Source organism: Alosa pseudoharengus, unplaced genomic scaffold, assembly GCF_046254945.1.
Source record: "Alosa pseudoharengus isolate Yale_2024_CS ecotype anadromous, Long Island Sound unplaced genomic scaffold, YU_APseudo_1.1 YU_APseudo_1.1_scf_20, whole genome shotgun sequence".
Lineage (NCBI taxonomy): Eukaryota > Metazoa > Chordata > Actinopteri > Clupeiformes > Clupeidae > Alosa > Alosa pseudoharengus.
This window is the reverse complement of record NW_027468664.1, coordinates 4,086,243-4,109,881: the sequence shown is the minus strand read 5'-3', so window position 1 is coordinate 4,109,881 and position 23,639 is coordinate 4,086,243. Positions and strand designations below refer to the sequence as shown.

Here is a 23,639-nt window from a genome sequence, read left to right as displayed (position 1 = left end):
ATCAACCGTTAGGCCTACAGACTAAGCTAGATTGGGAATTGTTTAGAGGAGCAGTCTTAACGTCTTAATATGGACTATGCTGACCTACAGACACTCACCGGCAGCAGAGCCATAGAGATAAATAAACGGCTCTGACGGCAGTATCTCTGCATTGCACCATGGGATGTCATTTTTAAATAATGCCGGTCAACATTGCATTTTATTATTATTGTTGTTATGTGTTGTGTGTTTTTTTTATATGAACATAAAAAATGTGTTGGTCTCGAGGACTCGGTCTGAAATTACGAGTCCTTCTCCACCCACTGTGGTCCGAGACCGAGTCAAGACCGAGTCTTTGAAGGAACGAGTCCGAGACAAGACCGGACTCGAGTACTACATCACTAGTCTCCACTGATAAACATCACACTTGCTTACTTGGAAATGAGGTCCTATGTCCAAAATCCTGAACCACCCCTTTAAATCTAATGGAAAAGACTGTATCCAACCCAACTAAAAGTGACAAGTAAAATGGACAAGCCAGCTGTTTCAGGTTGTTTTATTGAAAACTGTGTTCTCCGTACCAAAATGCTTTGACTAATTAACTGAGGAGCACATTTACACAGACAGTTCCGGCAATCATTCTGGCAAAGTATTCAATGTAGTCCTTGCTGTTTTCATGTTTCATACAATCATGTACATATTGCAAGTCTTGGTAAACTCAAGTGTAGTGTTTTCATTACTAAATATACCTACACTGTAGTGGTCACCTCAACCGAGAACTGGTCAGATGAAATTGAGTTATTGTTGTTCACAAAAAAGATATCAACAGTACTAAAAGATAATGAAGATGTGAAAAGATAATCCTACAACACAAATAGGGTTTCTGAGTTGCAGCATGACAAACTGTCTTTAAGCTTTGCATAACAAATTCAAATGAATGCTTAATTTAAAGTTTTGCAACACTGCCTGTAGTAGTAAATCAATGTCAATGACTTCACAGAAAAAAAAGTTACAATATCACAAACCAAAATAATGGTGCGTTCATACATGAATAATATAATAAAAAAAGAATCACAATCAACATCAAATTTTTAAGTGTTGTAACAGGATTTCATATAAAATAAATTATGTTCAGTAACAAAATGACTTTAAAAAGCTTTTAATCCACAAAACAGAAACAGAAAACAAAAAATTAAAACTCATCATGCCTTACTAATGCTTCCCCAAAGTCTGTAGCTTGACTTCCAACAAACAAGTCATACTTGTTTAGGATTTCCTCTTTGGTAAGTTTTCCATCCTAAAACAGAAATCAAGCAATAAGTATCACAGGAATGCAACCATTCTCAACTATACAGTTACAGTATTTCCCATCAGCAACAGCACCTTCCTTTATTGGCACCCAAAGATATATGATTTTTGGGTGATTTACTGTATCTGTCATACATTGAAAACAATAGCAAACAAATTCAGGCCCCGTTTACACGTAAGAAAAACACATATATTTTTATGCGGTTTGGCCTTTCAACACAATATTTTTTGAAAAACGAAGGAGGGGAAAATATCAGTTTTTCAGAATACCCTGCTACGTATAAAAGTGGTCTCAGATTTAGCTAATATCTCCTCACAATCCACGAGCTATCTATTCTATGAGTATACTGTTAAAAAAAAAAAGGTCTTCATAAGCCCTAGCTCTGTGAACTAGGAAACAAACAAAGTGGAGCAAAGCTGTTCCCCAAACATAATTAAACTGTTCCAGCCAATCACCGAAAGGGGGAAACGTGTGTTTGGGGAAATGGAGGGTTTGGTGTTTTGATGGGTGTTTGGTTTAAATATCAACAGACCTAATCACTGACCCCTAATCTAAAGAAGTTATATATAAATGGAAAAATGCTTCAGTTACATTTTGTTTTTGAATTTTAAAGGGTAACAATAATTGTGTGGTACATGTCACTTTCATTAAAATAATTTCTTGATGAAGGATTTTCTTCCACAGAAGGTGAATTACTTATTACAATTTTTACTGAACTTTACCAGGGGTGCCAATAATTGTGGAGGGCACTGTATATTATGAATATATTTTCCATTCATACAAGACCAAACGGAATCCCACCTTGTCGGAGTCAGATTCATATACCAGGTGTTTAGCTTCTGCCTCAGCGTGGTCATAGTCAGCTGGAAGAATCCAATCCATAGTCTCCTCCTTATCCATCTTTCCATCCTTGTTTTTGTCCCTGAATTCTGAAAACTGCTCACGCTCTGTGGCCACCCATTCTGGCTCATTCTGCTCATCCTCATGATTGTACATGTCACCTAGGACACAAAAGAAAGAAACACATCATCATAACATTACTAGATAATATGAGTCTACTGATGGAGCTACTCTTCTGATATAGGATTTAGAGCAACCTCTGATCACTTCGGAACAATCTCCTGGGTGCATCTGCAATTTGATCCCAACTAGTGTGTTTAAATCACACAAAATCAACATGCATTAATACCCTGTACATTTTTAATCAGTAAGCAAATACAGTGCATACTGAAAGTATTCACAGCGCTTCACTTTCTCCACATTTTGTTATGTTAAGGCCTTATTCGAAAATGGATTAAATTTATAATTCATAATACCCCATAATGACAAAGTTTGTTTGAGATTTCTGCAAATTTATTAAAGATAGAATTCTGTTTCCACTGATCATCCTGGTTTCTAATGTTTCGGTTTCTAAATGTTTCTACAGCTTAATTGAACTCCACCTGTGCTAAATTCAGTTGATTGGACATGATTTGGAAAGGCACACACCTGTCTATATAAGGCTACGTTTACACATGGCCGGCTATTTTCATAAACGAACATTTCACCCTCTCTGTTTTCAAAAATAACATAATGCACACCTGTCAGTTTTCGCTTACACTAACCCAGGTATATGCCGTCAAGAGCATGCCAAACCTGTACGTGGCAGTGTAAGGAGAAGCTCAAGCCCACGTTAGCCAATCAGAATCCCGAAAATAGCAACAACAGCAAGGAATCACTTCCTCTTTCTCTTTTGAAATGACTAAAAAGCCTTGTCACATAAATCTCCGTTTGTATCTGTTTAGACGCAAACGAACAAACAGAGATTTCCAAAAAAAACGATAAGCCCTGAGTTTTTAAAAACTCTGTTTGCGAGGGTTAAAACCTCCGTTTGCGTCTAAATGGCAGGGTCAAACGCAGAAAAATATAACAGTGCATGTCAGACCACAAAGTAAGCATGACGTTGAAGGAGTTGACTGTAGATCTCCAAGACAGGATTGTCTAAAGCAGCAGAATTTTTTCTGAACCCTTCCCGAGATCTGTGCCTCGAAAGGTCCCAATGAACACAGTGGCCTCAATCATCTGTAAATGGAAAAAGTTTGGAGCCACCAGGACTCTTCCTAGAACTGGCCGTACCTCTAAACTAAGTGATTGGGGGAGAAGGGCTTTAGTTAGGGAGGTGACCAATAACCCGATGGTGACAGCTCTAGGGTTCCTCTGTAGAGAAAAGAGAACCTTCCAGAAGGATGACCATCGCTGCAGCACTCCACCAATAAGGCCTGTATGGTAGAGAGGCCAGACGGAAGCCACTCCTTAGTAAAAGGCACATGGCAGCCCACCTGGTGTTTCCAAAAAGGCACCTGAAAGACTCTCAGACCATGACAAACAAAATAATCTGGTCTGATGAGACAAAGATCTCTTTGGCGTGAATGCCAAGCGTTATGTTAGGAGGACACCAGGCACCACTCATCACCTGGCCAATACCATCCCTACAGTGAAGTATGGTGGTGGCAGCATCATGCTGTGGGGATGTTTTTCAGCTGCAGGAACTGGGAGACTAGTCAGGATTGAGGGAAAGATGAATGCAGCAATGTACAGAGACATCCTGGAAGAAAACTTGCTCCAGAGCGCTCTTGTCCTCAGACTGGGGCGACAGTTCATCTTTCAACAGGACAACGACCCTACGCACACAGCCAAGATATCGAAGTAGTGGCTTCAGGACAACTCTGTGAATGTCCTAGAGTGGCCCAGCCAGAGCCCAGACTTGAATCCCATTGAACATCTCTGGAGGGATCTGAAAATGGCTGTCCACCGACGCTCCCCATCCAACCTGATGGAGCTCGAGAGGTTCTGTAAAGAGGAATGGGCGAAACTGGCCAAAGATAGGTGTGCCAAGCTTGTGGCCTCATATTCCAGAAGACTTCAGGCTGTAATTGCTGCCAAAGGTGCCACAACAAAGTATTGAGCAAAGGCTATGAATACTTATGTACATATCATATTTTTTTTCTTTATTTTTGTGGAAAAGTTAAGCGCTGTGAATACGTTCTGTATGCACTGTATCATGTACACCGTTTTCTTTAATAGGACAGTCACTTTTTGGGCAAAGAATACTCTTTTGTACCCAGAGGAAAATGAAAATGACATTAGACATTAAAAATGTCTCTCCTTTAATGCACAACAAATAAATATTATCTAAGATCAGACCGGTTTCTCCTCCAGAGTGTTAGCCCACCACGGAATGCACATTAAGTTACACATTCCGATTGTGTGTATTAATCAATAACAACAATGAGATGACTGCACCATTTCAAATTAGATGATGCATCATGGAAATAGATAATACTTTAACAAACAAAAGAACGTTTGCATCTACATTGCTGCATTCCAAAATACAACATTTTATCAACTGACCACATTACTCACCAATATACTCCTCCAAATCAATGAATCCATCCCCATTTTTGTCAATGTCTTCCACTGTTTCCTTGTGTCAAGAAAAGAGGGATTGCATTTAGTGGTTCAAACTAAACCATTCCACAATATGCAATATAATTTTGTAAAATGTTTCATTTACCAACACCACAATCTCCTTCATATGGTCATATTCCTCTGGGTGGAGGAAGGCTGTGAACTCTTCCTTATCTGCAATATGATCTCCATTCTTGTCAGCCATTTGAAAGCGCCTCTCATCCCTGGCCATCATTTGCTTATAGTTATAACCATCGTCAGGCTCTGGATCCTCTGTGGGATCACAACCAAATTTAACCCATAAATAAATACCAGTAAAGAAATAAAGTTATTTTGGGATCAGTCAAATGTGTGAACAAGTAAAACTGGAAATGCCTGAAATGACAATCAGACTCTTCAGTATAATATTTGTAGACTATCCAAACGTTCCTCCTTACCAAGGTAAGTACCATAAGTGACGTTCTTATACTCATCCCAGGAGATCATGCCATCATTGTTCATATCAAAGTCTTTCCATTGCCGGTCCACATTGTCATAAATGTACTTTTTCTGAGCTTTCTTGATCCAGGCTTTGAGCTCTGCTTCTGTTACAAAGCCATCCTGATCGGCATCAATTTTGTCCACAATTTTACTGTAAGAGATTAGAACATAGATAATTAAAAACATAAAACATGACACTACATTAACAGATTACACTCACTCAAGAGACCTTTAGCCCAGTCCAATTATGTGTATCTATACATACTTTGCAGCACATAGGTGTTACATGAATGACCACTGGTTATACATGCAGAATGCAAATGTAGTGGACTAGCATATCACTTTAGAATTCTAGCTTTATTTATGTCAACAAAATGCAAAATGTTGATAAAAGGATGAGCGGACAATCGTCTGGTGCACTAGACGGACATGCTTGTAAAGTCAGGCCTTCTTCCACAAACGTTAAATGGAGGCATACAGGTCTGCCAATTTCTAATCTGTCTGTGCATCAGTTATATTGTGGTCTTTCTAAGTTTGGTAAATTGTACATCCATTTTGAAAAATAATAAACCGTCCACAATGGGGTTTCTCACCCTAGCCTGTCTTTGCTCTCCTCAGGAGTGAGGTCATCAAACGTCTTAGCATCAGCCTCTCCCAGAAAGGCATCATGGTCATAATCAAAATTCTCTCCATCATCATGCTCCTTACTGCTAAGCACTGGATCATGATGGACACGCTCCTTCTTCTCCGTTGGTTTGCTGGTGGCGTAGACCACACAAAGGGCAAAACACATCAGCAATGGTCTGATCTCCATCCCTATGGCCTGAGGAGGACACACAGAAACAGTCACACTGGGGAACTTGACAAACACATTTAAGCCTATAGACTCATTCTGAACTTCACACCAGGAAATTTGTGGAAAAAGTCAGAATATCCCAATAGCCAAAAACCAACAGGCTCCACTGCTCCACATTACCCAATTCTGATGGCCTAGATGCCCAAACAGACATTCTTTAATAGACTCTCATTTGGACTCTGTAGGGCTATGAAGGATTGGACACTTCACTGGTGGAGGGGTGAGGGCTGATTCAATGTCACTGGTGGAGGGGTGAGGGCTGATTCAATGTAGTGCTTAACATCACACATAGGCCTACTATGAGTTGCTTTTATAAATAGGCCTACCAACCTCTTCAGTTAGACAATATTACCAACGTAGGCTACAACTCAATTCACCTCAGTCAAATCTATAGGCCTACAATAATAGCGAATCAGTGGCATTGGAAAAGCGAAAGTACGTGTTGTTTCAGCTTACAACTTGTTGTGTCGCATGTCTTGCGGACCTATGTGCTGCTGCTGCTGTAGCTGTAGCGGGTGATCGTAAGCCGACAATTGAATATTCCAGTGCCGCAGAAAATAAATTCTATTGCACGTTGGATCGAGGAAAATAATCTCACAAGCTGGGGAATGGGCTCATATAAGAAGTTGGATAAATCTTTTACAGTGTAAACAAGTATATTTGAGATACCTTCAAAACAGTAGTGACCCCGTTTTCCCAAGTGAGACTACGTCAGGGTTTTGGTAGACATTATTGCCTGGCGATTTTTTTTAACATAATGTTGCTAACAACCAGAGTGCCTTCAATTCCACAATTTAAAGAGAGTAAACTGATCCAAAGAAATGACTTATGTTATGGACGACATGCAACTGTAGCTGTAGCCTGAACGGTAAAACTGTCGGCATCGTTGGTCAGCGGTCAATGGACCAACACTTATATCAACATTGCATTTGATTCAACTCAAGCAAATGTAAATAGATAGGTATACTTAGCTTAGGCCTGTTGGACATCATACAATCTCCCAGATTGTATGAATTCCAGAATTGGTAGAATGTTTGACTGTATTGTAGCCTACCGGACCGGACCTAGTGCCCCAGTCATCGAAGAGAGAAGACACTCTAAAGCGCCATGAAATATTTAGGACTAGCGTTTCTCTAGGAAAAAAAGATGTTGGCCTACTTACCGGGGTGATTGTTTTCTGTTCAAAGACCGATGCTTCTGTAAAAAAACGACTATCCTATGCATGCACACCCCTAAATCACCCTGTTTCCTTGAACGTGAAAACTAGTATCCAATGATGTTGCAGATGGCACCGTCATGCTTCTTCATTGGTCCACTTCAGCAAGTTGCCGTGTGTACGCAATCGAAGCTTATGTTTTTATTAAGCGATGAAGCAACCAATTCCTTGTCATTGGTTTCTTTTACTAATCGCTGGTCCTGTCACCCAATCCGCACTGGAGGATGCATGTAAACGGTTTTTGAGTTGTGTACAATGTCTTAAATAAACGTTGTCTCGTCTAAGACGTCTGATTGGCCAGGAGTTGCCACGTATCCAAATTTAAGACATTTATTTTGTAACCATACTGCAATGTTTGTAGCTCTTGTCAGGTGAAGCCTTGTTGTCTAACCAAATAGACATTGTTTAAAATTAATTTTTAAATAAGTTTGTTTTGGCTGCCACTTAAAGCCTTTTCAAAAGCAAACGTAGCCTACGTTTACTCACCTTTTCCTGTCCGGGGTTTTTATTTTCTTTAAACAATAATTCTAATTTCTACAAACACGTGTACGTGTGTGTGGTCAATTCCCAGCTGACTGAGGAGCAGCGAAGAGGGATATGTGTATCGGCAGAGAGCCACTGAAAAGGAGGCTGATAGAGAGGTTCTGTGCAGGATAGCCTGCTCACACAGCCTGGTAGTTCTGCTTTATCATTTTATCAACACAATAAATAAAACTTTTGCTAACTTGATGCAAGAGGGAGAAAGGGCTTTGATAAATATGCGAATCTTCACGCAATGTGGGTGAATGTATAGAGTGCTCTGGCTCGGTAGCCTGCATGTCAGGTCATCGCTGTCATTTCTAAGGCTGTGGGGAAGGGACGCGGGGAGTGAGAAGTGAAGCGCTGCAGTCACACAGTGCAGGCTGCTGAAGAGCACAGCAAAGAAAATATTCAAACAGCAAAAGCAGAATATTCTGGACAATGCTTGGGTATTCGCATAGGCTATGTAACAATATCATCCACCGTGTTCAATAACGAGAATGTCTTAAACCGAGCTTAAAGCTTATGTATCTTGTAAAAACGTAAAAATATCATATCTTGAAATAACATGATATTTTCACGTTATGTGAAAATATCAGTATCATGAAATAACGTGATCATTTCATGTAATAACGTCACACATATCTTGTTAAAACGTGAAAAAGATATTGTTATAACAAGAAACCTTTCACGTAATTACATAATAGCCTACTGAGCCTTTTTATTTATTTTAGTGTGGCCGCAATACGCTTCCGTACATCATAGCTTAAAAGGGCACCAATTGAGGTGTAGTGCATTTGAATGTTGTTCTATTCACTTTTTCTCTAAATCACCTGAACTCTGGACATGAATGGAATCCACTTGGAGGGCAAAAAATCATTTCCACCATACTGTAATGTCTCTTTAAATGCCTTTGTAAGGCTGTTTAGGTAGTTTCTATGAAAATGTACAATGACAGCAGTCTGCTAGAGGAGATTTCAATTTTCATCAGAAACTATTGAAGAAATTCCAAGCTAAATATTGCTTGGTCAGATAATGTTTTTTTATTGTATGTCATTTCCAAACATGCTGTGCCTAGGAATTTGTAAAACAATAAACATTTTAAGTTAAATATGTGTATTTTGCATGCAATGTTAACTATTGGCTCAAAGCTAATCTGTATTTATTCAGAAAATACTGTAGAAATTGCCACCACAGTCATTTCCACCACACTGCCCTTTGTGGTGGAAAAGACAATACAACATTTCTACAGTATTTTTGTACAAAGTCAGGTAGAAAGTCATATATTTTTTTTTAGACTAGATAGGCTACATTATTCCCTTGTAATATTTTAATCACAAGAGGACAGGCTTTGTAGCAAAGTCAGCCACAACATGTTCTATTGGTTTTTGGTTTTCGAGGACGGCCACCAAAAGGATCTGAAACGCATTTCCGATTTCTCTGTCCCCGCGAGAGTTTAACAGGTGCGATAATTCATAATCCCCATGTTATTTTCCCATAAGAAAAAATCTCAAGATACTGGATCTCCAAATATGTGGGATAGCTTTTTTTGTAGGGAAACGTCAGAGGTCTATGGCTATAGCAGAGGTCATGTTCTAACCTGAATCTGACTGACTCTGAAATGTTACCATGTGTTTCTGTAGTAGTTGTTGGTGCCCACATCAAGGGCTTGCATGTTTGCTGGGTATATTGCTGACTGGATCATAAACGGCCACAGCAACAAGGAGGAATGACCAAAGAATTTGTTGTTAGATAATGGTATTTGGGTGGCCGCACAAGAGTTTGTGTTTTGTTTGGTTATGTTGTGGATCTGATCATAATTGGCCACAGAAACAAAGAAGACTGACTGAAGAATTATTTGGAATTTGTATTTTCTGGGAGCCTGCATCAATGACTTTTGGTTTGTCTGGTTAAGTTGCTGATCACATCATAAAAGCCCACAGTAATGAAGGGAAATGACTGAAGAATTTGCAGGTACTTGTTATTTGTTGTGGCTCTCATCAAGTGTTTGTGTTTTGTCGGGTGACAGACTAGTATCTCAGTGAAATAAAAAATGAACGGAGGGTTTGGCCAGGCGAGATACGTTTCTGATTGGATCACAAATGGCCACAGCAATGAAGACAATTGACTGAAGAACTTGTGGATATTGGTGGATGCCAGCATCAAGGGCTTGCGATTTGTGTTATGTTGCTGATCAGATCATAAACGACCACAGCAACAAAGAGGAATGACTGAAGAATTTCTTGGTTTTGTTGGTATAGAAATTAGTGTGGAGGGGGGTGGGTTTTTTACATTCACTTTCATTCATTGTTATGTACATCACAGCACACATAAAAAACTTCTCCGCAGTTTATAAGCTCATCTCCTACTTGATGTAATAATACAGGTTTTTTATTTTCAAAACATGTCTACCCATGCCAGTATGATATTTCAGATTGTGGTGGATGTCTTATAATGCATACAAATGTATGATAATTGTAAATGGGTTCAAACCTGGTATAACTAGTTATGAAAATGGTCTAGTATTATTGAGTGACGTGTCATAATATTTTTAAATTATAGATGTATACTTAGACGTGGTGGAAATGACATTTGTTCAGTGCATGTCAGGAAAAAAAATATCTTGTGATATTAGTGTGCCCTCTGGGTCTTAAAACTACAGTACACATAATCTCATGAGACAAGGATACAAGGATACAAGGATACAAGGAAGTTTATTGTCACATGCATATAGTTACTGGAAGTAAGAAATGCAGTGAAATTATGTCTGGTGTCAGCCTATTTGTGCATTAATGGGGGGGTTAAAAAGTGCAGTAGAAGAGGGGTTTAGTAGATTAAGTGGCAAGGGCTGCATAAAAAAGGTGGGGGAGGATTGGGATTGGGTGGGGGGCACCAACAAGGAGCACCCAAGAGCAACAGGGGCAAGGAAAAACTCCCTTACCAAGGAAGAAACCTTGGGAAGATCCACGGCTCAAGGGGCTAACCCAACTGCCAGGGGTCTTGGTGTGTGTGTTGGGGGGATGACAGGGGAGATGGGATAGTGCTGTGTATGTGGGGAGAGGGCAGTGTGCAATATGTGTGTTGGAGAAGCTTCCTCATGAGACAATGTGCTGTGTATTGGGGGGGGGCAGGGACTTACTATTGCAAGCAGAGTACTGTATGTATGATGTATGTGAGTGATGACAGTGAAGATGTGTGTGTGGGCGGGAGGGGAGTGGAGCAGTGACTGTGTGTGTGTGTATTGTGTGTGTGGGCAGTGTGCTGTAAGTATGTTGGGGATGTGTGTTGGAGAAGGGGGGGGGGGGCAGGGACTTACTATTGCAGGGGGGGGGGGGGGGGGGCAGGGACTTACTATTGCAAGCAGAGTACTGTATGTATGATGTATGTGAGTGATGACAGTGAAGATGTGTGTGTGGGCGGGAGGGGAGTGGAGCAGTGACTGTGTGTGTGTGTGTGTGTATAGTGTGTGTGTGGGTAGGTGGGGGCAGTGTGCTGTAAGTATGTAGAGGATGTGTGTTGGAGAAGATCCTGAAGACAATGTGCTGTGTATGTAGGGGGGGGGCAGTGTGCAGCAAGTATGTAGAGGAGGCTTACTGTAGCAAGCAGTGTGCTGTATGTATGTGAAGTGATGACAGTGATGATGTAAGTGTGTGTGTTGGGGATGGGGGGGGGGGCAGAAAGGCTAGGCAATCAAGGACATGGGTAGATGGAGGAGAAATCAAAAATAATAAATAAAAAGTTCTATGGAGATGTGCAAAAGTTGGAGAAAGTCAGATATGTGTGTGTTTGTGTGTTTTGACGTGTGATGAAATAAGAAAATAAATAAAAGGTCTGTAGCATAGGGAGAGGGATGTATAAGTGCTAAAAGTCTTGTAGGTGTGTGTGTGTGTGTGGGGGGGGGGGGGTCATGAGTGCTGAGTAAGGAATGAGTGCAAAGTCAGTATAGTGTGAGTTCAGAGTTGGGAAATGTTTGAGAGTGCTGAGGAGTGAATGTGTGCAAAGTCAGTATAGTGTGAGTTCAGAGTTCGGATGGCCTTGGGATAAAAACTTCTCCTAAGTCTCTCAGTTCTGGCTTTGTGACTACATAGGCGTCTTCTTGATTTCAGCGGTAGGAATAATCCATTGTTTGGATGAGAAGAGTCCTTCAGAATCTTTTGGGCTCTTAGGAGTACTCTTCTGGAATAGATATAGAGCAGGGAGTTGAGTTCTTATAGTACGTTCAGCTGAGCGCACTACTCTCTGCAGAGTACTACAATCTCTAACTGTGGAGTTCCCATACCAGGTGATGATGCTACCAGTTAGAACACTCTCAACCGCTGAAGTGTAGAAGGCCTTCATGATGGATGTAGAAACTTTGAATTTCCTTAGCTGACGAAGGAAGTAGAGTCGTTGTCTGGACTTCTTCTGAACATATTGAGTGTTAACAGTCCATGTTAAGTCTTCAGTAATGTGGACACCAAGGTATTTAAAACTTGTGACTCTCTCTACAGGTTGCCCGCTGATCATTAGTGGGGTGTAACTGTAGTTCTGCTGCTGCCTTCTGTAATCCACTACCATTTCCTTGGTTTTATTGATATTCAGTGTCAAGCTGTTAGATTGACACCACTGTGCCACCTCATCAACCTGATCCAAGTAGAGCTGTTCATTGCTGTTACTAATCAGGCCCAAGATCACTGTGTCATCTGCAAACTTGATGATGGAGGTATGACTACTGTTGGCTTTGCAGTCATGTGTGTAGATGTTGTACAGCAGTGGACTCAAAACACAGCCTTGGGGAGCACCAGTGCTGATGGTTAATGCGTCAGATGTCAGACCCCCCACTCTAACCACTTGTGAACGGTTGGTGAGGAAGTCAAATATCCAGTGACACAGGGTGGTGTTCAGTCCTAAGGCCTTCATCTTTGTGACCAAGGTGAGAGGTACTATCGTGTTGAATGCTGAACTAAAGTCAATGAACAGCATCCTCACATAATTCCCATTCCCCTCCTCCAGGTGAGTTAAGGTGGTGTGCATGAGGTTTGAGATGGCATCCTCTGTAGACCTGTTGGCTCTGTAAGCAAATTGGAGGGGGTCGAAGGAGGCAGGGAGGGATGAGCAGATAATGTTTTTCACAAGCTTCTCAAAACACTTCATCACTGTAGACGTCAGGGCTACTGGGCGGTAGTCATTCAGACATGATGGACTTTTGTTTTTCGGTACTGGAACAATAACAGACTGCTTGAGGCAAGTAGGAACTGTCTCTTGAGCCAATGATGTGTTAAAGATATAAGTGAACACAGGAGATAAGTGAGCAGCGCAGGATTTCAAAACCCTGTTAGAAATTCCATCCGGTCCAGTAGCTTTTCTACAATTAACCCTCCTAAAGGCATTGCTCACATCGACCTCAGAGACACAGAAAGGTGCATCCTCATTTGCTTCACATGCTGCAGCTAGTCCAATATAGTCTGTGTTTTTCATGTCAAAGCGAGCATAAAAAGCATTAAGTTCATCAGGGAGGGCTTTACTCACATTCATCTGTTTCACATGAGACTGTGAAAAGTGTGATTTGGGTAGGTAGAGGTGGCATCTGCGACTTTCGTCTAATCACTTTGTCATGCTCGGTGCGTAATTCCAAGATAAATGTATTCAAAGTGCCGAGAAAGCATTACAGGCCATGAAATACAAAAATAGACAAACGTTTCGGGCCTAGCCCATCCTCAGTGTCTCAATTTAGAAACACGTCAGCAGGCGTGGACGCCTCTTGTAGGTTCCCGCACCAATCAGTTTTGTATATTTCTCAGCCCCTGAGTGCTGTCTCTACTTTTCTACTACATAAGTGTGATTGGAACATATTTTTTTCCAGAAGTTCACAAGGCCAAAAGGGCACCAAGTTGAATAATCACCCCTTAATAACTTTGAATTGAATTGAATTTAAATACCTGCATTTAGCCTGTAGCTGTCAGCAGCACACAAGCTGCTGTGACTGTCTAGCAAAGCATCATATTAATGGGGTAGCTATAGCTATAACTGTAGTAAGCGAGGGGTTTAAATGAGTGTTGGCCTCTGAGAGCCATATTAAACCCACAGCTGACAATTGAGTTGGGCCATCTCTGTGACTCATTGTGTGTCCCTCAACCTTTGCCAATATTTTGAAGTAGACTTACACACAGGAGTTTAGTCATGAGCTATCTTCCTAGTTGATTTCCTAGCTGTCAAATGGTTTGAGGAAATAAACATCTTCCAAAGAAATACGTTAATGTGTCATTACTGAAAGGTCATAAGGCCAATATGGATGGATAATAATCAAAGGTCAAGGATGTTATGGGCCAGCCATATACCACAACATAAAAAAGGACATAACTTCAGGTGAAGTTTAAACAGTAGAGAGTATTTATTAATCTTCAGACTTAAGAGATATGAATCACATGGCACTTATTGCAAAGAGTAGGTTCCCAGTGTCCTGGCTAAATTCCCGACATGGCTCATTCAGTCTGGTCCCCTAATGTGCACGTGATTGGCTCAATCATTCATCCTCTCACTCTCCACCTCAAGCCGGTGTGTGGTGAGTCTTCTGGCACAAAATGGCTGCCATGCATCACGGGATACACATTGGTGGTGAAGTTCCCCCTTCACTGTAAGTGCATTCTAAGTGCAAGTTGTTGTTTAATGTCTAGGGGATACTATGTGTAATGTTATGGGTTCTTAATAAAATGACTTTTGTTATTTCTCAGTTGGTGTCTTTATTTACATCCTTGCATGGTTATCTCGTTACACTTGTTCTGCCATTCCTAGGTAAAGCTTAATCTCTCTAGTAACCAAACATCGCCAACTAGTGGTCATAACGTAAATACCATTACACTATGGCCTTTTCGTGGAAGTGAACTAGTGAATTGATATGTATGATAAATGTGTGTTGAGGGAGAGATCTTCTAGCCTACACCCATTTGTTCAATATGTGTTCAATCTTGTGTTGCAACCACATGGCCATGTTCCGGTCAGTGCAGAGCCACCAACAAAACGTTGTTTCAACAAAATGTTTCAGAAAAAATATTTCTAAAATATTTCAACCACAATTTCACAGTTTAGAATTATAGCAAAAGTTGAATGCATTCATTTTTAATTGTTGATGATGTTGATGTTGATGTTGATGTTGAAGTCACTACTGATATTGATTAAGCACACTGTTTAGGCTACTTCTTAACAATGATGATGACTTAAGCCATGCATTAACAAAACAGGTTCAAAACAATCAGTTGACCAAAAAAAAACATTGTTGATGAGTAATGGCAGGACTTGTTCTACTTACTTATCACATATGCCTACTTATCATGGTTATGGTTATGGATTTGGCAGATGTCTTTGTCCATAGCGAATACTTATCATAGCCTACTTCACAGAAATACTCAATCACAAATATGCTTGTCACACATTCAGCACATATAAATATTTGTGGGCTTTCACAAACCTTGACCTGTGTATCCATCCATCAGTTTGCTTCAAAGTCTTTCATTCTAAAAAAAGAACTGTAATAACAATGTTGCTTGAAGGAAACTCATATTAGGCAGTGTGCCAGATTGGTTGGAATGAGACCTTGTGGGGGGCTGTCATTGTCATTATCGTTTTTCTGCATTGGTATCAAGAGTGTTGTTTGATGATGATCTACTTCTTTACCCACTTATGAGCAAACAAGTACAAATAATGTACTGATTTCATATCTATGGCTCTTTTTCTCTTGAAATGCCCTACTTCCATGTCTGTAGTCAGCTAGTGCATAATTGTTCTAAGCCCAAAACCACTGTGTGAGCCAGGGGCCATAGTCCTGTTTTGTCTGCATTATCATCGTTGACTGTTCCTGATGTTCAAATGCTGTTCTTCAGATGGGACTTCATACACATCTGTCACAGTCTGGTAGCTGTACGACGTACTAAGAGGCCCCTGAACGTACATCAGACCTCCAACGCAGTCCACCATCCTGAAGAGAGTTGCTGCAACAGCCAATAATGTCGCGGCGAACAACTTGAAAACTCCAGTCATGGTCAGTGCTGTCTTCGATAAGACTGAAACAAACAACACAATAAAATATTTTGTCTCCGTGTAGCCTTGAGCAGGTCTAGCCTATTTTTGAGAAATGGTAGCGTGACATGCCAACCATTTTCAACACTATTCATTTTTCCAACTCGTGAAAAAGAGACATAGCCTACCTCGTGACGCTATCAAGCATGTGTTGATACAGGAAACAGGTTTATCTTCTTCAGTCTCCCTCTTCATATAGCAGTTCGCCTGAATTAATTGAATGTATCCGCGGCTATGTCCTGATACGTTCCCCACGTTTCAACAGACAGCCAAAGACTCAACCTTCCTTGGAAGTCACCTTATCGAGTAGGTTTGTCTAGGCTACTTTCGATGCGTCACCTCAGACCCGGGAAATTCCGAATCCTACTGTAGCTGCGTTCCTTCGAAGGGACCTCACTTTAACCATACAATTATACAGGGTACATTTTGTCTTCAAGTAACGTGGCTAGCATATAACTATTTTAAAATGGATCTGTAATTCTTGCGTTTAGTTAAAAATAAAAGCAAAATGTGTGTGTGTGTGTGTGTAAAACTACTGCCGTTTGAGGATAAGTATTAGGCTACTTATAGCCTATTGAATACATTCTACTAGGTTTTTAATCATTAACAACATTTACAGCAAGGATCATTATTAAGCCTGGTATAGCAGTTAGAACTGCTGGACAAGTTTTGTCCCATTTGTAGAACAGGGGTTTTCAATTTGTTTGGTTCCAAGGATCCCTTTTGGGATAGAACATTTTCCATATGGCCCCATCATACAACATTTAAGCATGCCATTTGTATTCTGAAGTTGTGGCCAGGTCCATTATCCCATGTTTTCTGGCAGGTGGGTAACTCAATTTTGGATTTTGCATCACTTGACGTTGAGACATGAACTGACTCAAACATCTAACATTTCATCGGCTAGCTAGGTGACAAATAAGCAAATCTAAGCAGCAATGGTTCTTCATGTCCTGAGTAAAGTTTTTCAAGTTAAATGTGGATGGGAGCAAATAGACACAATTTGCTTGTTTTATGGATGAAAAGGGGTGCCATCTCATCTGTACACATGAATTAAAATGATAATCCTCAACTGTTAAAGGATTGTATGCTTTTACATAGACTTGCAATATTCAGATGTTGCTTTTACTATCAAAAATAGTTCTATAATGAGGCTTTTACAGTGAAATATGTTGCTTATTGTAAATCTAAATGAAATAACTTGTTTTTACAGCATAATGGTCATGGTAATATAGCAGAAAAAACAAAGTTGATTATCCAAGTTTAACATTTTTAATTTACATGTTGTTTTGTAAAGATGATTATGATTGCAGCAACACAGCTGCTATGTTTTTTTCCATAAAAATAGTGGGATTTTTTTTAGAATCTGACCTGGTCTGACCTTTTGTCTTCCCTTGTTTGTGCTTGTTTTGATGAAGTTCTATGAGTAAGTTGTTCTTTGGAAGTCTTACACAACGGATTTGTGAAAACTCTGTGACTGTGACAAATTTACTGATGGGCAATTCCATGGAAAATTACATTTTTTGTAACATCCATAACGCCAATAAAATGTGATGGTATAGTATGATGTGAATGATTACATTAATTTTGAGCATTTGCTATTTTTGGCTGAAGAATGTAAATGAGAAAAAATGCACAAAAAATGAATGTTATCATTCACATCATACAAATGCAAAGGCATTTCACTGGCGTTATGGATGTGAGAAAAAGTCAATTTTCCGTGGAATTGCCCTGATACAGATCTGTGACTTTTGGCACAAAATCTATTGCCACAAGTGCTCAGGAGTTTTGCACCAAATATACCTTCATACTTAGTTAACAATTAGTTTAAACCCCTAAACAGTCCTTTTACTTATATGTATGTATGTTAGTTTCAGATCACCTTTGTTTTGTTTCATAGCGTCTTTGCAGGTATTGGAGAGGATCTGATAATGTAAAAAGTGGGGGTTCACCCGAGATTGTATATCTTGTGTCCTGTGGCGTCCTGTGTTCAGTAAGTTTATTAGGCTAATAGAATACACATAGATGCAGGACCATCAGTGCCAGAGAGAGCATAATAGAAGTTTAGGTAGGTAGATTTGATAGAAGTTTACAAAGACACTTACTTTAAGGCATTTGATTGCATTGTAGCAGAATGGTCATGGCCTAGAGAGGAATGGGTTAGACTAATTCTTAGAAGGCCCAATAGGCATACACTTAGTTTGGGCTTTGTTGACAGCAGTGACTATGAGACGGTCAAGAAGGCTGCCCTCCTGGCATATAACCTGGTACCGGAAGCTTACAGGGAGCAGTTTAGACATTCTGAATTATCACTGGGTCAGATCAGATGTTGACTTTGCCAGGAGGCAACATGAGCTGGTGTTTGATGAGTGGCTGTGTGTTAGTGGGGTCCATATAGTTTTCAAGAGTTGCGGCAGCTGATAATATTGGAACAGTTCAAAGCAAGTGTGTCCCGTCCCACTGAGGTTCAATTAAATGAACAAGTTGGCAGGGTAGCGGAAGGCAACCGAATGAGATAGCGAACAACTATGTTTTGGCCCACCATGGTCCCTGGAAAAGCAAGCCCTCAGATATAGAGAGAAAACTGGGTGTAGATGGGGAAAACCTAGTCAGTCTCAGTCTTACTCCTGCAGGCAAAGCCTTTTTAAGCCTCTAGTCACTCTGTTGAGATAACATGCCACTACCATAAGAAACCAGGGCATATGAAGTCTCGTTGGCCTTTAGAGAGGTCAGTGTAGTTCCCATCATCCTGTGGCCTGAGTTTCAAGTACCGTGACAGGTGCATGCGACTCCAATGACTGGTAACCTGGACATCAGGAAGACCCAAGTCAAGATTCTCAGGCACTTCTATCGGCCTTACTTACATAGGTGGTAGCTCTTTGTGGATCTTGCCATGCCTGCCAGATTGGTTTGGTGGGAAACCCAACCAGATTATTCCATTGGCTCCATTGAGTCCTCTGCCCGTTGTGGAGGACCCATTCTCTTCTCTAACTCTGAAGCCCTGAGTAACTTTTCCCAATGTATTGGTCAGCAAGCTGACATGACTCCTTTAGTACAGGATTTTGCAGATTTGTTCAAAGACGTTCCAGATCATACAAATGTTGCCATTCATGATGTGGAGACAGGTGATGCAATACTTATAAAGCAACATCCTTATATGTTACTGCCAGCTAAGCCCAGGAAGGTGGAGACAATTACATCAGGAGAGCCAGTGGTGGTGTAGACACAGGAGGCCAGATCATTTTCAGGGACACATGTTTGTTTATTTCTTTAATCTTTTTGTCTTTTTCTTGAAATGTGCAAACATTTACAGCACAAAAATGCAAAACTAAAGAAAAAAAAACATGTCTAAGTATAAATAGAGTGATCTGTTCTGTGTCTGTTTTTCGTCCAATGGCCCTGGGAAGTGGGAATGCTCCATGGAAAACCTGGGCATTTTAAAGGCACCATAAAGAGTTTTTTCTACCTTCAAATATTTCCAAAAAAGACGCATATTTAGTTCATTTAGGCTATTATTATGCTTTTCAACTGTAGGGGGACCCCAAGAGCAAATCTTCTTCAGTGCTGCTCTAAAATCTGGATGCCTCTGCCAAGACACCGTATTGGATCATCCAGCAGGTCAGTATTCCAAAAGGTGTGTCCAGATCAACACAGTAATGATTTTACTGAGCCACGTTTCTGCCATGGTTATCAGTTCCCTGATCTGAACTCAAAAGAAAACCAGTGGGGTGAGTGCAAGAGGAGAATGCACAAAAAAGGACCTAGGAATCTGGATGACCCGGAGATATTCTGTAAAGACGAATGCCCTTATATCCCCTGCTTTGTATTCTCCAACGTTGTGAGATTTTATAGGGGGAGACTAAAAGTTATTTTATCAGCATATGGAATCTTTGCAAAGAATGAAATAGTAATTGTTGCTTGCTTGCTTGCTCTTTAAAGTTAAAAAAAGATTTTTGTTATGCCTCTTTTTACTCATCATTGCCACGTCATATAAGCCAAAGTGAAACCGAATGCCCACATCTGCATTTTGAGCCAGGTTCAGATGATTGTGTAGGATGACCACGATTACCTTCTGTCTTGTATAAAAAAGTAGAACCAGTACTTTTGAAATGATCTGAGCGGACACGCACATACGGATGTACAGATGGACAATGCATTCTAATTCTGATTACAATGCATTCTAATTCTGATTACAATGCATTCTAATTCTGATTACAATGCATTCTAATTCTGAGGAATTATAATCATAATTTGACCATTGACAGAGCACACCACAAGGTGGCAGCAGAAGATCATCAGCAAAAAGTATTACAGGTAATTTAAAGAGCAACTTCACTCAAGCAGCACAATTCTGAAAAAATGTGAGCAGTGTGTGCAGGAGGGTGAGGTCACTCTGAGAGAGGTACCAAATGCTCGCTCTGGTCTTGTGAGGTGCAGGTTGATTTAAATAGATAATGGTGTGCTGAGCCATTTTCAACCCATGAAATGCAAATGTTTACATGTACATTTTTATCCATATGAATAACAGCTCTGATGTGTTTCACCACAGTGCAGTGATACCAGTTTCAAAGTTCCAAAACATATTTAAAGTTGTGGTTACATTTTCATTATATTATTATGAACCCAAAGAAATGCAAGCAGGTGGTGTAGGCCTCAAAAGAATAACAGGAATGACATTTTCAGCAGGTTTTGAATGTAAATGTATTCATCCAATGTCATTTCTGGGTCCTTTTTTACTACTGGGCTTGCCCCTACAGTTGGGGAGTTTGTGATGCGATCTAGGAAAACTCTTCACATGGTATGCTCAAAAATCCTTGATTTTTGTTCCGTTTCAACCCTCTCTGGTGAAATTTCACCAACTTAAGATTCTAATACCATCCTAGCAACATTCTGGACACTGTCCTCTAGCAAAATCCTGGATACCATCCTCCCAAAATCTTGGAGTGACATATAAGACATAACACAACATATAAGACAGGACAAAAGAAAGATAAGGACAGACAAAGAAAAAACAGGACAGAGAGGAGTGTAAGGGGGGGGTGTTAGTCCGAGATGGAGGAGGAGGGGGCTGGGAGCATAGGTAGCCTTCCTCCTGTTAGTCCTAGCCAGAGGACAACGCAGACACCTGCCAGAGGGCAGCCATTAAAAAACTCTATGTAGGACATGGGTAAAGTCTTCTAAGATGCAGTTGGCTTTTCTTAGAGTTGCCTTATCGTGCAGTGATGTCAGAGACTGAAGAGGGTGGCCAATGATTTTAGAACATGTGTTCACAATGCTCTGGAGGTGCTTCTTATTTTTGACTGAGAGGAAGTGAAACCAGCACATAGACGAAAAGGTCAGTATACTTTCAATAAAGGAGGTGTAAACAATGCTGAGAATCTTCCTGTTCACTCCAAAGGAGTAAAGCTTCCTCAAGAAATACTGCCGCCGTTGACATTTTTTAATAATCACTTCTGTGTTAGAGTCAAAACGCAGTTTGTCAGCAATGACAGTGCGCAGGTATTTATATATATGTACAACTTCCACTAGTTCCCCATGGATTGTAGTTGCAGTCCTGCTTCCTCTACGCTTAGTGAAGTCAATGAACATCTCCTTGGTCTGTAACATTTAGCTCCAAAAAGGAACTCTCACACCATTCCACAAACTCACTGAGGACAGGCCCGTGATCTTGGACAGAACCATGTAGCAGGTAAAGGAGAACAGTATCGTCAGCTAACTTCACTAGATGACGATCAGCATGGCGGCTTCTACAGTCATCTGTGTACAAGATGAAAAGTAGTGGTGAGAGGACACAACCCTGGGGTGAGCCAGTGGACGTATATCTGATGTCAGAGAACCTCTTGTTGACCAGCACCTTCTGTGTTCTTTGGGTCAGAAAGTCTGTGATCCACAGAATTAGCTGATGATCCAGGTTGAAACAGTCCATATGTTTTTTAGCCAGCATGTGAGGTTGAATGGTGTTAAAGGCAGACGAGAAACTCATGGCTTGCACCCTTCTCCCTGAACAAGGTGGATTAGTTAACAAACCAACAAAGATAATCTCTAAAGAGCCATGTCGACTGACATGATAATATTACATGAATTTATAGTTTGCTACTGCACATTTGTCGTAAAGCAATTTTGCTGTTTCTCCGTAGATGGGTAGGGTTCAGCTGGTAAGGCGCGCCTTTCCCCATATTACACATTAGTTTACCATAAAAATTACTTTATTTACATTTACAGTATTAATTTAGCAGACACTTTTTATTATCAAAAGTGACTTACATATGTCAATTACAAGGGCCATTGTCCCTGGAGCAACTTGGGGTTAAGTGTCTTGCTCAAGGGCACAACAGTGGAAGCTGGGAATTGAACCCACAACTTTTCTGGCTACTGCATGCTAGCCCAGTTCCTACCGTACGCTACCACCTGTTAGTAAGGCAGGCTTAAAAACTTGCATAGGATTCCTTTAAAAGATATGTATTCTTTTTCATTAAATGAATGGTTTACAAGCCCACATCAGTATATCTGATCTAAGAACAGTGACCGAATGAAGGTGACCCATCCACATGTTCACATAAATCCCCATTGAGCAAGACTGAAACATGCCACCCGTGTCAGTGATATCAGTGTGCCACTTGTAATCCTTGTGTTTGTTATGAAAGATTTGGCAGACCTGTCACAACATGTTATTAATCATGTATTGAAGTTTACAAAGTCTAACCACGGATCTTGTTGCACACCTTGTGCCTTTTATTTGGTTTACAGACACAGATCATGACTGTGCGTAATGTCTTTTGTCTGTTGAACAGATGCCAATTCTTGACTAGCCTCTGGAAACCCATAAGTCTACTAGTTGCCTTCATCTGAGCTGTCTAAGATCCGCAACTCAAATACACTAAGCTGGAATTGACTGATGTCGTGCAGAACTGGAGTCCACTGACATGTCTTCCATATAAATGGAAGTGAGAGGATTATTTCTCATCTACACACAGATAAATTAATACATGTGCACTCCCACTTACACACATTCTCATTGCACAGCATAGTGCTACTTTACTTTAATACTAAAATCCTCTTTGTGAATGTGGCAGGCGTCCTGTCACTAACCCAACACTGAGGTTAATCAGGCAGAGAGAGAGAGAGAGAGAGAGAGAGAGAGATGTCTGGCCCTGAAGGGTTGTCTTTATCTTTCTCTGGTTGCTTGCTTACTTTCTGTCATGCCCTGGCTTTATTTTCCCAGTTTCCTTTCTCATAACAGCACAGCAGCTAAGTGCAACAGGGGCATTCACACACAGAGGGACACTCGGCTGAGAATATTCTTCTCATGGTGAGCAGGTGTGTATTTCTTAGACACAGCATGTTCTTGTTTTGGTCTGTCTCTAATCCCCTCTCTCTATCGCTCTCTCATAGGAAAGTTTTAAGAAATGTAAAGAGATTGCACTGTGAAATAATTAACCCTCACACCTCCTAATTTTTTATTTTATTCTACTTTCTTACCTTTTACTTTTAATCCTGCCTGCCTCCTTTTTTTACCCTACAATGTTCAGTGCTTTGAGTACATGATAAAGCGCTCTATAAATAAAATGTATTATTATTATTATTATTATTATTATTATTATTATTATTATCTTAACAAGTGAAGACCATTTTTTAATTGGGTCCTATCTATTTATTTTCACAGCGACACATGGTGCAAATATTACCCTGTGAAATCTGAGACTGCTGCAGAGCTCCTTTGAATAAAACTTGCGCATGTGAGCTGACTGGATCAGGTGGACCATCCGTCTGCTCTGCTCAAG

At 40.5% G+C, this 23,639-nt stretch overlaps 1 protein-coding gene and 1 long non-coding RNA gene across 3 annotated transcripts; both read right to left on the bottom strand.

Annotated features, from left to right (window-relative positions):
* Positions 1-520: 520 nt before the first annotated feature.
* Positions 521-7,343, bottom strand: calua (calumenin a). 2 transcript variants are annotated; one of them, XM_076296276.1, is made up of 7 exons: positions 7,234-7,343; positions 5,809-6,038; positions 5,173-5,366; positions 4,842-5,008; positions 4,691-4,751; positions 2,090-2,289; positions 521-1,276 (listed from the first exon to the last, which is right to left on the bottom strand). In XM_076296276.1, the coding sequence occupies exons 2-7, from the start codon at positions 6,027-6,029 to the stop codon at positions 1,172-1,174; spliced, it is 948 nt and encodes a 315-aa protein (XP_076152391.1). In that variant the 5' UTR covers positions 6,030-6,038; positions 7,234-7,343; the 3' UTR covers positions 521-1,171. The 2 variants fall into 2 exon arrangements, with proteins under 2 accessions (XP_076152391.1, XP_076152392.1); XM_076296277.1 differs by having other exon boundaries at positions 5,185-5,366.
* A 6,809-nt stretch (positions 7,344-14,152) lies between these two features.
* On the bottom strand, positions 14,153-16,201 carry LOC143136542 (uncharacterized). The gene is made up of 2 exons (XR_012989335.1): positions 15,987-16,201; positions 14,153-15,842 (listed from the first exon to the last, which is right to left on the bottom strand). It is a non-coding gene; the product is annotated as an uncharacterized LOC143136542 (long non-coding RNA).
* Positions 16,202-23,639: the final 7,438 nt, after the last annotated feature.

What these genes read in the sequence shown, in the direction of transcription:
- calua (XM_076296276.1), bottom strand. Translation starts at nt 6,029, where the DNA reads ATGGAGATCAGACCATTGCTGATGTGTTTTGCCCTTTGTGTGGTCTAC. An exon ending in TGAAGGAGATTGTGGTGTTG is followed by an intron (nt 4,752 to 4,841) that starts GTAAATGAAACA and finishes TCTTGACACAAG; the next exon opens with GAAACAGTGGAAGACATTGA. An exon ending in TGATTTGGAGGAGTATATTG is followed by an intron (nt 2,290 to 4,690) that starts GTGAGTAATGTG and finishes TTTGTGTCCTAG; the next exon opens with GTGACATGTACAATCATGAG.